The sequence below is a fragment of the Tetrahymena thermophila genome (assembly GCF_000189635.1).
Source record: "Tetrahymena thermophila SB210 genomic scaffold scf_8254645, whole genome shotgun sequence".
In the NCBI taxonomy this organism is placed as follows: Eukaryota; Ciliophora; class Oligohymenophorea; order Hymenostomatida; family Tetrahymenidae; genus Tetrahymena; species Tetrahymena thermophila.
In genome coordinates this window covers 253,468-268,350 of record NW_002476413.1, presented here as the reverse complement: position 1 = coordinate 268,350, position 14,883 = coordinate 253,468, and the positions used below count along the sequence as shown (strand labels likewise).

Below are 14,883 nucleotides of genomic sequence, written 5' to 3'. Positions count from 1 at the left end.
GCTTAGCAGTAAATTTACATGTCTGATTAAATGATTTGTAATCTAAGTTTTTCGTTTTTAATCACTTGGATTATTTTAATAATTTATGTTATTTTTTTAATTTTTAGTATATCAAATTTAATAAAACCATAAAAATTAATTTATTAATTGCTTTATTTTAATTTTTAAAATTAATTTTACAATTTGATTTTATCATCAAGATTATTAATTTCAAATTTAAAATCGTTAACTTTGATATAAATTTTAGAGTGTTTATTTTATTTTCATAAATTGCTTGATTTTTTAAAGATTATTTGTTAATATTTATAGCATGTGATAAGCTATATCAACAAATTTTAAATTAGAAATAAATTTTTTTTTTTTAAATATTTCAAAAGTTTTTTACTTACATTTATTATCAGCTTAAAATTGAATAATTATTTAGTTTTAGCAATACCTATTATCAAAAAATTTGTTGAATGCTAAAATACAGAAAATGAATGAAAACTATTTAATTTAATTTTTTTAATAATTAATAAATAATTAAGAAATACTACTGATAAATCAAACTAATAAGAATCACTTGAAATTGTATAGACTATATCTATATTAGAAATAGTCTCTTTAAGCTAACAAATAACTTACTTAAATTTTTGAAAATAAATGAGATAAGATACTTTTTAAATATTTTTAGTGGTTTGTTTGATGCTTATTGCATCATATGAATGCAAAAGGATGGGATCCAGTGATAAGGTTGTGATTGGTATTCTCACTTTGCCATCATCTTATTCTGATTATCCTTATTAAAAATACTCTTAAATTGTGAGGGCCTATGTATAAAATATTTAAGATTCAGGAAAAGCAATAGCTGTCCCTATTAATTGGGATAGCACTGAAGAGGAATTGGATGATATTCTTTCAAAAGTAAATGGTGTATTCTTTACAGGTGGAGGGTAATAAATTAAAATTTTCATTTCTTAATATTAATTTGGATTAAAATTTAAGTATGTTGTAATTAATAGAGTATAATTTATGGAAGAAAATAGTGTTGAATAGTACTACTTAAAAACAGTCACTTATATCATAGAAAAATCAAAATCTTTCAATGATGAGGATAATTATTTTCCGATTTGGGGTACTTGCTTAGGTTTTTAAGTGATAAATTATGTTACAGCTGGCAATGATTTAAGTATTATGATTAGAAAATTAGGAGATACTGCAAATCATAATCTTTATGATATTGATGTAGAATCAAGATTATTTAAAAATATGCCTAAAGACCTTATTAATTGGCTTTAAGAGGGATCTCCAGGTAAAATATTTCCAAAAATTAAAATCCTTCAAAAAATAAACCAATTTAGCTTTGAAATAATTCATAATATTCTTTTTATTTATTTACAAAACGAGTTTTTAAATAGAATTTTTGTTAAAACGTATCAAAATAAATTATCTTTTTAAAGCTTTTTTTAGTCATGAAGATGGGATTGTTAAAAGTAAAGCAGATGAGAACGAAAACCTATCAGAAAATGTTGTCTTCACATCTCTAAGCAAAACTGATGATGGAGAGGAGTTTATAGCTAGTATAGAGTTTTAAGATTATCCTATTTATGCAGTTTAATTCCATCCTGAGAAAAACTTATTTGAGCCAAAAGTAGAAATTAACCATAAAAGAAAATTTATTAACAGGGGTGTTTTTTAGAGGCAGGGGGAGAGGAAATGAAAATTTTTTTAATCATACAATTTGTTAAGGATTTTATTTTTATGGTATATACTGTAAATCATTAAAAATACTTGAAGGATAGCCCACCCCCGATTTATCCTCCCCCACCATCTTATAAATCACCTCTGTATTTTATTTAATATTCTTACTAAATTAATTTTTAGGTTGATGCAAATAGAGATGAACTTTCTTTGAATGTTTGTAGATATTTTATAGAATTCTTTATCAAGGAATGCTAAAAAAACAAAAATTAATTTGAAAATAAAGAAGAGATTAAATAATTGAGAGTGGATAATTTTTAGTGGGTTGAAATTGAATAAAGTCACTATTCATCTCTTTATTTTTTAGAAAATGCAAATAATCCAGATATAGACTATGATGATAGATATGGACCTCGCCATTATTTTATCTAAAATAAATAAAATAGGAAAATTAAAACTTAACAAAGAGCTATTAGACAAAATAATATTTAATGATTAATAAACATTCAAATATGATTGGCTCTTTATATATTTATATTAAATAAATTAATTATTTCAAAATAAATAAAGCTGATGCATGGACATATAGTTTTAGAGTAAAATCTAACTAAATAAAATAATTTTTTATAATAACTCAGTTTTTAAGCTTTAATTTAAAGTAATTTTTTAATAAAATAATTAAATTAGAAAAATTATAATAAAATTAATAATTAAATTTATTATTTTAATTAAAAATATTTAATATTTTAATCAAAGCATTAAAAAAAGTAAATAATTATTTTTTATAATTAATAAAGATTTTACAGATGATATCAATTTATATTTAATAAACTATTTAACTAAATTATGAAAATTAAGGATAACTTATAAAACTTAATTTATGATTGCATAAAGAAGAGCATATAAATTTTAAAATATTTGTACTCACCATTAAAAAAAGATGTTAATTAACAAATATCTAAAAAAAGCATAATATTAATAAGAAATTTGAAATTTTTTAGTAAAATTGAAAATTTAAGATTTTTTTTGATTGAATTGATTAATTAATTAATTTACTAGTCCTTTGTGTATTATTAGCTATCAAATATTTGTATAATTATAAATATATAAAACATGTCTGATATAAAGTAAAAAGAAAAATATTATATTGTAATTAATTACTTGAATTAAATTGATCCTAGCTTTAGGTTTATTTCATTTCCAATTATAGATCCAAAAACATACAATGCCCAGCTTAGGATAAATCATGTAAAAACTCTTCCAACCCTTACCTTCTACAAAGCAATGGAAAAAGAATTGAATGCAGTTATCAATAAGGAATTTACTTCAAGCTAAGAATTGAAGCAACTAGCTTTGAGGTTAATTAATAATCTAAAATAAGAGAGAGAAATAATGGAATACAATTAGAAATTAAGATAGGTCTAAATTGAGGCACAAAGAGATTTGAAGAGGATATTTTTGAAAGTGAAGGAAATCACTCAAAATATAGAGAAGAATTTAAACTTGGATAAGAAAGCAGATTTTATTGATAATCTATTTAACAACATAAAGCAAATAAATCTTATCATTGGAGAAGCTTAGCTTATTTACTAGTCATTGCTATAAATAGAAATTTAAACTTCAATTGATTTGACTCATTATATTGGACTATTTAGCGATGAATAAAACTCTAAATTATTGATTGCTTTTGGCTATGATGAAAATGCTATTGAAATGATAGACTTTTTAGATCATGTAATTGATGTTTTAGAAGATTGCTATTAAAAATGTAAAGAGGCAACTGAAGAATAAGAAGCTTCTAAATCTGCTTTTTTAGCTTTGTAGATGGAATAGACTTTTAGTGAAGGAAAAGAGTATTTTTAGGTTACTAATTCCTTATATCATTAATTATGTGCATATATATATCTTGAGTTTCAGAGAATGATTAAATATACAAGAGAAGAGCTCAAAAAATTAGAGCCTTATTTAGCTAAAATCAACAAAAACATATGTGAAATTTTATATCTCCATTTTATTAAGAAAAGAGAAACAGAAAAGATAAAGGATGAGTAAAAATCTATTTTATTTAAATTATATTAATTCATTTTTATCCAAGAGAATTTGAATTTCAGAATTAGATAGAATAAGTATTTTTTCACTGTGTATTTTAAAGTTGATAAAAAACATAGCTTTGTAATATATTTTTTCATATAAAAAGCTAAAATGATAAAAAAGAAAGAGAAATATAATTAAAAATTTAGTTAGTTTTCTTTTAAAAAATAGCTAAGGATATTTTAGGATTTAATATTTATTTTAATAATTTATAAAAAGGTTTTAAGGATTGGTTAATAGAATTAAAGTGGGAGTTAAGGAACCCCTGAGAAGCAAAGATAATGAAAATTTGGTTAAAAGTATAGAAAATGAAAGCAACAGATTGCTTGATGAGTTGAGAAGCTGTAAAGAAACATATAATTTATATACAGCCGAATGTTTTACAGTGTTTTTTGAACATAAGAAAATGAGGAGAAAGAAGGAAATTAAATAATTAAAAAATGACATTAGATTATTTTAGTAAACTCTTAAATTCATTAGAGAGATTATTGATAGTGAGGAGCCCTTGGATAAAAATATGAAAGATTCTTAAAATTTTATGAAGTTAATTGAGGAAACAAAAACTAGATTTGAAAAAATACAATAGAATAAAACAAGAAGTAAATTACCTCATTAAAACGAAGAAATTAATAAAATTAGGAACGAAGCAAAAAAAATATATCTGTAAAGCGAAGACTAAATAGTATAACTCTAATAGTACATAATTAAATTCGAGCAATACTATAATGTAAGTTATGTAAGCATATTCGAACATCTATTTGAAAAAAAGTACATCTAACTTAAGAACACAAGAGAATTACTGTATCAAATTTAGGATGCTATTATTGAAATGCTCAGCTAGGAGTCTAAGATTTTGAGAGTAGATTGTGAGTAAATTAGAGACGAAACTGATTCATTGCTTAAAGACATATTTGTTTTCCTAGATTCGATTGATGTAATTTAAATTCTTCTTTTATGTTTCATTTCTATAAAACATTTTGATTATGAAAATTATTAAAAATATTTTATAACAAAATAAAATTTTCCATTTTTTCTGTTAAGTATTTTTTTGAAAGAAAATTCAAACTTTATGAAAATTATTAACAATTCAAAGCTTTTTTTTTTGATTTTCTGACAATAATAAAAACCATTTCAAATTTATTGGGCATTAAAATATAAAATAACCATAAAAATAGCTTGAAAATGATTTTAAATATAAAATTAAAAAATAAAAATAAAAATTTTTATGTTGTTGATTTTTGTAAAATTTAATGTTTTTAGTTTGATTTCTATTTATTGAAATTTTTCTTGATTTTTTCTAAAGTTGGAAAAATTTGAAATAAATTTTGTTTTTATATTTAAAGGCTAAATTATTGACAAGGACTGATAATAAGTATTTATTGGATGATATTGGTACGAATATACTAAAACTACTTATGAGATTGAAAAAGAATCAAGCTCAAATAGAGATTAATTTACAAGATGAAAGCTTGATTATTTCGTATGAATTAAGCTCTGAATTAAAAAAAATGGGATAATCACTGTCCATCCAGCTTACTAATTTAGAGGCGCTTGGAATCATAATAGAAAGCAGATCATACTTTAATTCCCAGCTGATAGTAAATACTGTCTATGAATTTATGGATAACGAACCGGAATTTAAGGTTCTTGATTCGATGCTCAAAGATTTGCCAGCCCATAAAAAAGATGTTGAAGAGTTTATCTCAGAGTACTAATAGAAAGTGAGCTCTTAGTTACTGATGTTATCAAGGGCGAGAATAGAACTTGAATAATTTTTTCAAAAAAACTTTGGAGATATGATGGAATGCCACAAAGTAATTCTATCATAATATGAAGAATATACTAAAAAATATAACAATAATGTGGTGCTGCTTGATAGTAACTTCTTGAATGTGATAACGCCAATTGTTACCTCTTACTAAAGAATTAGCAATATTATAATAGACATAATGTCGAACTCAATTTTTCAAGCAGATTTAAAAAATAAAATTAGAGACCTTTTGAATAAATACTTGAACAAATTAAAACAAAATTATGTGACAGATAATTTAATTAACATCTAAAGAACATGCCATGTATTGATATTTTATAATAAAATCAAGGAAGAAATAGTCTAGAAATACCATCAAATAGTTAGAAACAGCATGGATTGCAGTATGAGTGCAATCAATCAAGTTATTAAAAATATGTCAGTTCCTTCTGACGAGTTTATGTCCCTCATGAAAGATGTAAATGAACTAAATTTTATTTATTTATTTAAGTTTAATTTGTTATTCGCTATTTTTAAAATTTATTCTTTTTTATTTTCTTTTAGATGAGATGGGCTAAGGTTTTCTATAAGACAAATGGAAATTTATTAAAATTCATCAACGTAGGAGACTATAACAGCTTGCTTGAAAAAACTTAGGCTTTAGAAGACTTTTTCTTTTAGCTGCAAAATTACATTAAAACATTAGAACAGCAGTACAATTATGCAATCGTAAAATCAGGGAAGTTTCCTTCAGACAAAGATGATGATGATAACGATGATGAATCCGAGGAAGAAAAAAAATAAATCGATCAATAATAAAATTTATAAAAATAGCTAGAAGGAAAATAGCCAAAAAACGAAAAGCTAAAAAATGTAGTTTAAAAGATAATCGAGCAGTTATAAGACAATTATAACTTTCATTTTGATGGAGATGCTTAGAAAATGGCTATGGTTTTGATAAAGTTACTCCAAACAATTTTCTACCCAATATTGCAAGAAAAATGAAATTAGTTAAAAAAATTATAAGGAGAGTATTAAAAAGTTAATAAAAATATAAAAAAGAATGAAATGAAAAAAAAATTAATTTCAGATATAATTAATTGCTGCATGTCTAATTAATTTGAATGTTTTATTTAATTTTCTTATTTACTTTAATTCATATTTATTGATTGCATACAAATTTTATTTTACAAAATCAAAATTCGATTTATAATAAATTATCAGAAGAAATAAAATTTCTATTATCTTTAATAAATTACATTATTTTTTTTATTCTGATTCATATCAAAATTGATATAGACAATCAAAAACCCGAATTATCAAAAATTCTTAATTGCTAATATTTGTGTAAAACTCTAAATCTCCCTATTTACATTTGAAACCGATGGATTATTACTTGTTTGCGTGTTTGTTATAATACTAATAACTGCTTATCTACAAGATGAAATTATAATCTATCAAATAAAAAAACATTCAAAACTCATTTTATTGCTTTCCCAAGGCATTTTCTATTTCATGACGCAAAAACATTATTTTATTAAGCGCCAAACAATTTTACTATTTAAAATACATGCATTTAGGACTCTTTCAAATTGCAAATTAATCATGTCTTTTACTTTGAGAATTGTAAATAATTTACAAACTCAATAGAACAAGCTTTAATGAAAAGTAAATTTATTTTATAAACTAGTTTCAATTTTTTATTATTAAGATTTTTATTCAGTTACATTTAGCGTTTAAATACTTTCAATTATGATAAACCTTAGAGAGTTAATTTAAACTCAAGATTCAAAAAAATTTAAATCGTATTTTATTGGTACTTATTAATTAAACAAAAATAAAATTCATTACTAAAATAAGGATTCACTTCTCAAAATATTTATTTATTAATTATGTTTGTTACATAAAAAAATCAAACTATTCTTAAAGCTAAGTAAGGGAAGTAAAGGAAAGAAATCATCTTTTTACATTTTAATAATATCCATCCATTCATTTTTGATGCTTTTAATGTATATTTCAAAAATTAATAAGCGCAAATATTATTTTTCTGCATTTTAAATTATTTTTTATTCCTTACTAAAATTTAAAAAATTTATTTAAATGATCCATTCATCCCTCCCCCAATTCTGCTTACAAATATTGTAAAATTCTGTTTCAATTTTATTCAAATAAAACTTCTTTTTACAGTTTTTTATAGAGCAAAATTTAAATTTTATTTCATCATAACGTTTGCAAAAAAAGTAAATAAAAAACTACTTCGTGCATTCAAATTCAAAAAGATTATTGTTTAAAGTAACATAAATAATAAAATATTCAAGATAAATTCAAAATTAAACAGTTTGGGAAGGATTTATGTCTTTTTTGATAAGATTCCCAGCAAATCTATTAATTTTTATTAGAAAAGGGCTACAAAACCACTTTTATTGTTTAAATACATTTATTATCTATTCTTTTTTGAATTAATTTTGAGAAATTTTAACAATCAAACAAAACACTTTCAATAAGAAAAATAACAATTATGTGAAATAAAAGTAAGATATGTACCTTAGAGTAGTAATTTTCTCTAACAATTAATCAAGGAGTAAGATGTAATTTATATGAAGTTTGATTATGTTTGGAAAATACTTATTTAGAAATTATATGTAAGTGAGTATTATAAAGTGGATTATATTAATTATTTTTGCTTATAATTTCCGACCATACCACGATTTAAATTATTTTTGTCATTAATAAGATATCAAATTTTTTAGTTGTATCTTTACTAATATCTCATCTATTTGATTAAAAATATATCTGTCTATATTATTAATTTTCTGAAATCAAAGAAAGTCTTTCGTTGAAATAAAAATTATGTTTTACATAATTTTCTTTGCACATAATTTAATTTATATTCCAAATATTTTATATTTAGTAATGTTTCCCATAAATTTTTCAATCAATATTGCAATGAAAAATTTGAAAAAATTTTCCACCAGCTAATTTAGAGTTTGTGTTCAGTATCTTAAAATCTTAAAATAAAATTGGTCCTTTTTAATTATTTTTCATGATTTTTTAACTTACTTACATTCATTCACATGTAAATAACAAAGTATTACCAACAGTTAAATCTTTAAATTTAAGAGAAAAAAAGCTTTAAAATATTAATAGATTTAGGTTTAGAAAAATAATATATCCTGTAAAACTAAGTGGGAGAAAGTGAATAATCAAATTAATTATTTTAAAAGAGGAATCTAAAAAAAAATATTAAGAAAAATTTTCAAATCGAATTCGAAAATGTGTTAAAAATTTTTTTTACTTAATTTTTAGGAACATTACTAGTTCAATTTATCAAAATCTGAAATTTTATATAAAAATTTCCATTTAATTTTATTAGTTTGATATTAACTTCAATAAATCATAAATTGAATGATTTTACTAGATTTACTTTGTGAAATAGGTTTTTTTAGTGGAATTCTTGCATGATAGTGTCAAATAATAAATTCATAATAAATCATTAAAATGAAATAGAGTGCGAATTAAGATTTGTTAAATTATAAGAATAAAATTAGAATTTTGAACTATATTATGCCAAATACAAATCAGTTTATTAAATAAATAAATTATTGGTTAGTGGGCTTCACAATTACTTCTAATTTTGGACTCCCTTTTCCTTAAATACTTTTTAAGAAGTTTTAAACTTAGAAATTATAAAATCTAAATATTTTAAATCAAAGCTAGTTAAAATAAAAATGATGTAGAGAATTAGTTTTAACTTTTAAAAGAATAAGCGAGTACATACTTTAGAGTAATAGTAGAATTAGAAAGTATTTGTAAGTTAACTTGCATGTATCATCTGATATTGACTGGCAAAGGTAAAAAATTTAAATGCTTTCAGATAAGAATTAATTAGATTAAGAGTGATAAATCTTAGTTACTTGATATCAAAAAGAAAATATTTGATGTGTGATTAAAAATTTGTTTCTTAATTAGATTAATTTAACAACTTCTCATTCATTAATATTGCTATGAATTAGAGTAGAAAGTGGTAAAACTCAAAGATATTTTTCGAGCTATATGTAAAATTAATAATAGCTGCGCTAAGGCTTACATGAACTATAGATATTTCTTTTATTTATCACATGTAATCTCCAATATAAATGAAAAGAGATATTTAATTTCAAGTAAAATTTTAAAAAAATGAATAACATTTCTACTTAAATTTTGAAAATCTTCATAATTCTTTGAGTATTTTGTAAGTATTATATTCAACTAATTACATTTAAACGCAAACTTTGTTTAGAGTAGTGTCTCTATCTCCTAATTTATCAATTTTATAAATTTAATTTAATTTTTCATTTGCAAAATTAAAACAATACCAGCCTACTTATTTATTTATTTTCCTACCCCTCTCTCAATAAAAATATTCTTACTAAAAATGCAATATTTATTATGGTGTTATTTATTAAGAGGTAGAATTAATTAATATTTGTGTTTATTCTTTATCTATTGCATCAGATTTGTAGATTGTACATTTTTTTCTTGTAAGAAATAGTTGCTCCGTTTCGATTTCCAATGTCATTCATAGTCTATAATAAATTGTAATTACTAGAAATTCTTCATTACATAAAGAGAAATATGATCAAACAAATAATCAACTATTACCAACATCTTTCTTTCATTTACATAAAAAATAAATGTGTAATGAAGCCATAATCTCCTTCTCATTATTAAATATAAAAAAAATATTAACTCACCCAATGTCTTGTATTTGTAACTTTAGTCTTTTAAAATATATCTTGATAATTTTTGTGATTGATTATCAATAAAATATGAATCTACTAAATATTTATTTTAATCCGACGAAGAAAACCTAACTAAATCAAATCACCCATCCGGTGGAGTAATTTGAATGCTCTTGTATAAAAAATTAAAACCAATTGACTTGTGATTACACTATAATGAATTTGAATAATAAATTAAATAACAAAAATCATCTCTTCTACCCACTACCTATTTTTTTAATTAAATTAAGAATTTATTATCTCACAACAAATTAATACCTTAGGAATATTATTATTCATTCGTTCATTTAATAAATAATGACAATCGCTTAATTAGCCTTCAAAGCTTCGAATCTACCTAAGAAAGAAACCTTAACATTAATAAATTAAAAATCATACAGTACAGTCAGTCCTCTATCAATTAATTTCATTTATTTGTAAAAAAGTAGGACAGAGAAAGATTATAATTAATTGATTAAAACAAAATTAACAAAATATTCAAACAAAACAAATAATCTTTATACTTATTTAACTTTAACCTTGAATATAACTATTTATTAATAAATGCAATACGCCACCAACTGCTAATACTTATTTGCCAACTGTGCAGTCAACAACGACTCCACTGAAGAACTATAACAATATCAAGACTAATAAAAATAACAACATTTTGGTTTCTAAGAAGAATACCTCAGTGAGTCTACTAATGTCTTCGAGTAACAACTTAATTTGTTCGAAGACTATGTCAATGAATAGCTCTTCTCAGGTAAAATAAATGTCAAAAGCATTCCTGATAAAACTCAATAAATCTTGGATTAAATTTAACCTAAAATTGAAGAAAAGCCATACGAATAAGAATGGAAAAATGAGTCAAACGTTATTGGATTTAACTAGAGCGTGTTCTAAAATAATTTTTTCAATACCAATTAATAGAATTAATTGATAACTACATTCTAAAATAATCAAGACAACAACTTTATCGGCAACAACTTTTAGATTCAAGTATCTCAGTTTAACTTCCAAAATGATAATTTCTTTTTAAGTGACTGTCCTCAACCTAAATTTGAAAACCCCAGCTTCATCTATTAAGAAAATCAATTCTTGAACTTGCCTATCTCACAATAATCAAATTTATAAAATTAATAAACTCAATGCGATTAGCAAATACCTTAGTATTAATAAACTTAGCAATATTAATAATAATAAGAATAAGCATAAAATATACACCAATATTAATAGTAAGACTAACATTAAAATAAAATCATTGAATAAAACACCTTCAATGTCTACCCAAACCAACCTAAGTAGCCAATTAATAACGCCATCTTCGAAACAAAGCTAGAAAACTCTGATGATGAATAAGAAAGCGAATAAAACAGTTAAGAAAAGCCATCAACCACCCAATAAAACATACACAAAACAAGCTAATCTAAGAAGTATTTATTTGACAACAACTCCAACAAACTTAAAAATTTCTACAAAACTCTCTTGAAACCATTGATCGAAAACTTAAAAAAAGTATACAAACAATAAAACAGAGACGATGTCGTTGAATTTATCAAAATGGCATTCCCAATCAGCTGCAATCAAAAGCATTTCCTCCTTTTATTCCCTCACTTGCAAGAAATTAGCAATATGTAAAAAAAGACCACTGTCGTCTAAGAATTTGAGTAAAAGCTCAATTTCAATCAAGAATAATTGTAAATTTTATCTGAAATCAGAAAGCAAGCTGCAAGATTGTTCAGCAACAAATTTTACTACTTCACAAGAATCTTCAAGAGCCACGCTGCCTCCAAAAATATCGAAGAATTTTACTATGGTTGTTTATTCTACAGCGAAAGATAAAACCAAGAATAATACACACCCGAAGGAAGTATCTATGTAAAACCTGAGAGAAAATTAAACCCTGTTCAATCAAATTTAAGACAAAGACTCTACCAAATACAATCTAACAAGTTATAATAACAATACAGCTAAAAGTAGAACATCTAGTAAATCTAACAAAGAGTTCTATTTTATTGATTATTGTGCAATAAAAATTTATTTATTATAAAACGACTAAATGAATGACTAACTAACTCACCTAATTTATTAAAAATATTCTTACTTTGTTATATAAAATCTTCCCACTAATATATTAACTAATTAATAAACTCATTAAATTCTATTAACTCAATCAATCTTCTTAAATAATCTCATATCTATATATCTATCTTTCTAAATATCAATAAAATACTATATTAAATTTGCTCTATATATCCCCAATGTAAACCTCTAAATTGCAATTTCAATACACTAATTTCAAGCATCGATTACACTTTTATTATTCTCTTTATATAGATAAATTTAAATGTATTTCAAATATTTAATGTTTGCTTCATTACTAATGTAAAATAAATCATACTATTTTAAATGTTGATTTTTGTTTTTTTTTTAATTTTTCGAATCAAAATTTTAGCATTCAGATGTAAATTTTCTTTTAATTTATCGAATTACACTGTTTTTTCTTCTTTGATATAAATGTAAATTTTTTTTGAATTAAACAGAAAGACTAATCAATAAATAAATGAATTACTCATTTTTTCATGATAAAAATTATTTAAAACTCAAATGTAAATAAGATTCTATCATATTTTATGGAGTTTTTCCTGCTTAATTTTTATTTACTTTTAAATTTGATTACTCTCCAACTATTATTTATTAGTAGCAAATAATAAATAAAACAAAATTTATTTCTATTGACGCAATTTACTCCTACATATTAATTAATTATTTAGCAATTCAACTAATTCAAGTATTTATATTTGTTAATATTTTAGTAGTTTTTAATAAACTCATTCATGCTTACTTACATACATTTTCAATAATTTGTAAGTATCATTTTTACTAAATATTTAAAAATCAAATTTACTATTTTTTAATAAATAAAAGGGACTTACTTTTTTTGTAGAGCGAGTAAAGCATAAAATTATAAAATATTAATAAATTTTAATAAAGCCAGAAAAATAATTATTTTTTATTGATATTTTAATATTTTTGATATTAATCTCTATAAAGATTACACACAAATTCAAATTCAGAAGTAAAAAATTAAATGATTAAATTTTCTTATTTTAAAAAATGTTTCAATTTTTACTATTTTTTTTCAATAAAATACTTACATGTTACTTTATACTTTATTACATCTAATTATATTATAAATATTGCATTGATTAAAAATATTTTATTTTTAAAAAGAAAATATGTATTTATGTATTGAACATATTTCATCCTATTTTTATTACCTTCTATTTTTTTTGCTTAAATTTTACAAATTTCATTGGATAATTTAAATAAATGATATCAATTTATATCACAATTTGCAAAAAAAAAAATTAACTTCGATTTTAATTGTTGAAAACCAATACCTAAAATATTGCTCAAATCAAAAGATTAAATAATAATTTAATATTTATAACTCTTTATTCATAAAACTAAATGCAAAATCCATGGAATTAGAATTACTTTTAAAAAATTGTAAAAATTTTAAATTAATATCCAAAAATAATATTTTATTATTCATTCATACATTTTTAATAACTTAATTTGAAAACTAACAATGAAATTTATTTTACAAGCAAAATTTAAAACTGATATCTGATTATTTACATAATGTCTTCAACTAAATTATCTATAAATTTTTATATTAATACTAAATCTAATACTAATTGTATAAGGGAAACCAAAAGAGTCTGAATTTTATTTAAATTCCTTTCAACTTCTTTAATACTCTTAATAAATAATATTGAATATGCTTAATATTTAAAAAAAAAAATAAATATAATCAAAATTATAAAGGGCTAGTTATTTATTTTATTTATTAAAATTTTTATAGACATATGATTTCGCTAAAAAATATGCAAGAAAGAGTAAATGAGGGGATAGTATAATTTCAAACTTTATGTTGAGTTAAAAAATACTTTTACTAAATTTTGATGATATTTTGACAGTTAAGTATTGATAAATTTACTTTTGTAAACCAATATTAATTTCAATAATACCTTCAGCTGATAAGCTGATAGGTTAAATTTGTTTCCTTGCTCAATCTTAGAAATACCATATTAGAGATGTATACACAGACACTTCATTCTATATCTAGACATCATGATAAATTATCATCGTAACCCCAATTTTAGTTTAAATTTTAATCTTATATTTATTGAATTAGCATATTTTTTGTAGAATGAAATTAGAGAAATATTGATACATTATCATATTAGCTTAATTCGTTTAATGAATGGCAACTTTATGGCTAGAATACTTATCCTCATTATTTAATCGCAGTTTTCAGTACTCATAAAAACTTTTTTTTTTAAATAAAGCAATTTAGAATATTTAAGTTAGAATATTTAAATAAATAATTTAGAGTATTTAAGTTATAAAAATTAGAATTTTTGTTTTTAAATAGAATATATAGATTAGAAATATAAAATATTTATTTTTAACTAGAATATTTGGGTTAAGCATTTTAGAATATTCACCTTAAAAGGTTTGTAATTTTACCTTAAAATTAAGGCATAAATTTTTCTTAAAATTTCTTAAATAAGCGCTTATGGAGGGGTT

The 14,883-nt window shown here is 22.3% G+C and overlaps 3 protein-coding genes across 3 annotated transcripts; all 3 read left to right on the top strand. All coding sequences in view use genetic code 6, as the record gives it.

The window, feature by feature from the left end:
* Window positions 1–642: 642 nt before the first annotated feature.
* On the top strand, window positions 643–2,175 carry TTHERM_000129409 (class I glutamine amidotransferase; the record flags this gene model as incomplete). Its single annotated transcript, XM_012797678.1, has 4 exons — window positions 643–932; window positions 1,002–1,291; window positions 1,440–1,630; window positions 1,864–2,175. 4 exons carry the CDS (start codon window positions 643–645, stop codon window positions 2,173–2,175), a joined length of 1,083 nt encoding a protein of 360 aa, XP_012653132.1.
* A 351-nt stretch (window positions 2,176–2,526) lies between these two features.
* On the top strand, window positions 2,527–6,526 carry TTHERM_00129420 (hypothetical protein; the record flags this gene model as incomplete). The annotated part of the gene is made up of 4 exons (XM_001016411.2): window positions 2,527–3,728; window positions 3,991–4,705; window positions 5,115–5,999; window positions 6,086–6,526. The coding sequence occupies 4 exons, from the start codon at window positions 2,527–2,529 to the stop codon at window positions 6,524–6,526; spliced, it is 3,243 nt and encodes a 1,080-aa protein (XP_001016411.2).
* Window positions 6,527–10,758: 4,232 nt separating this feature from the next.
* TTHERM_00129440 (hypothetical protein) lies at window positions 10,759–12,303 on the top strand (the record flags this gene model as incomplete). The annotated part of the gene is made up of 1 exon (XM_001016413.3): window positions 10,759–12,303. Exon 1 carries the CDS (start codon window positions 10,846–10,848, stop codon window positions 12,301–12,303), a length of 1,458 nt encoding a protein of 485 aa, XP_001016413.1. The 5' UTR covers window positions 10,759–10,845.
* Window positions 12,304–14,883: the final 2,580 nt, after the last annotated feature.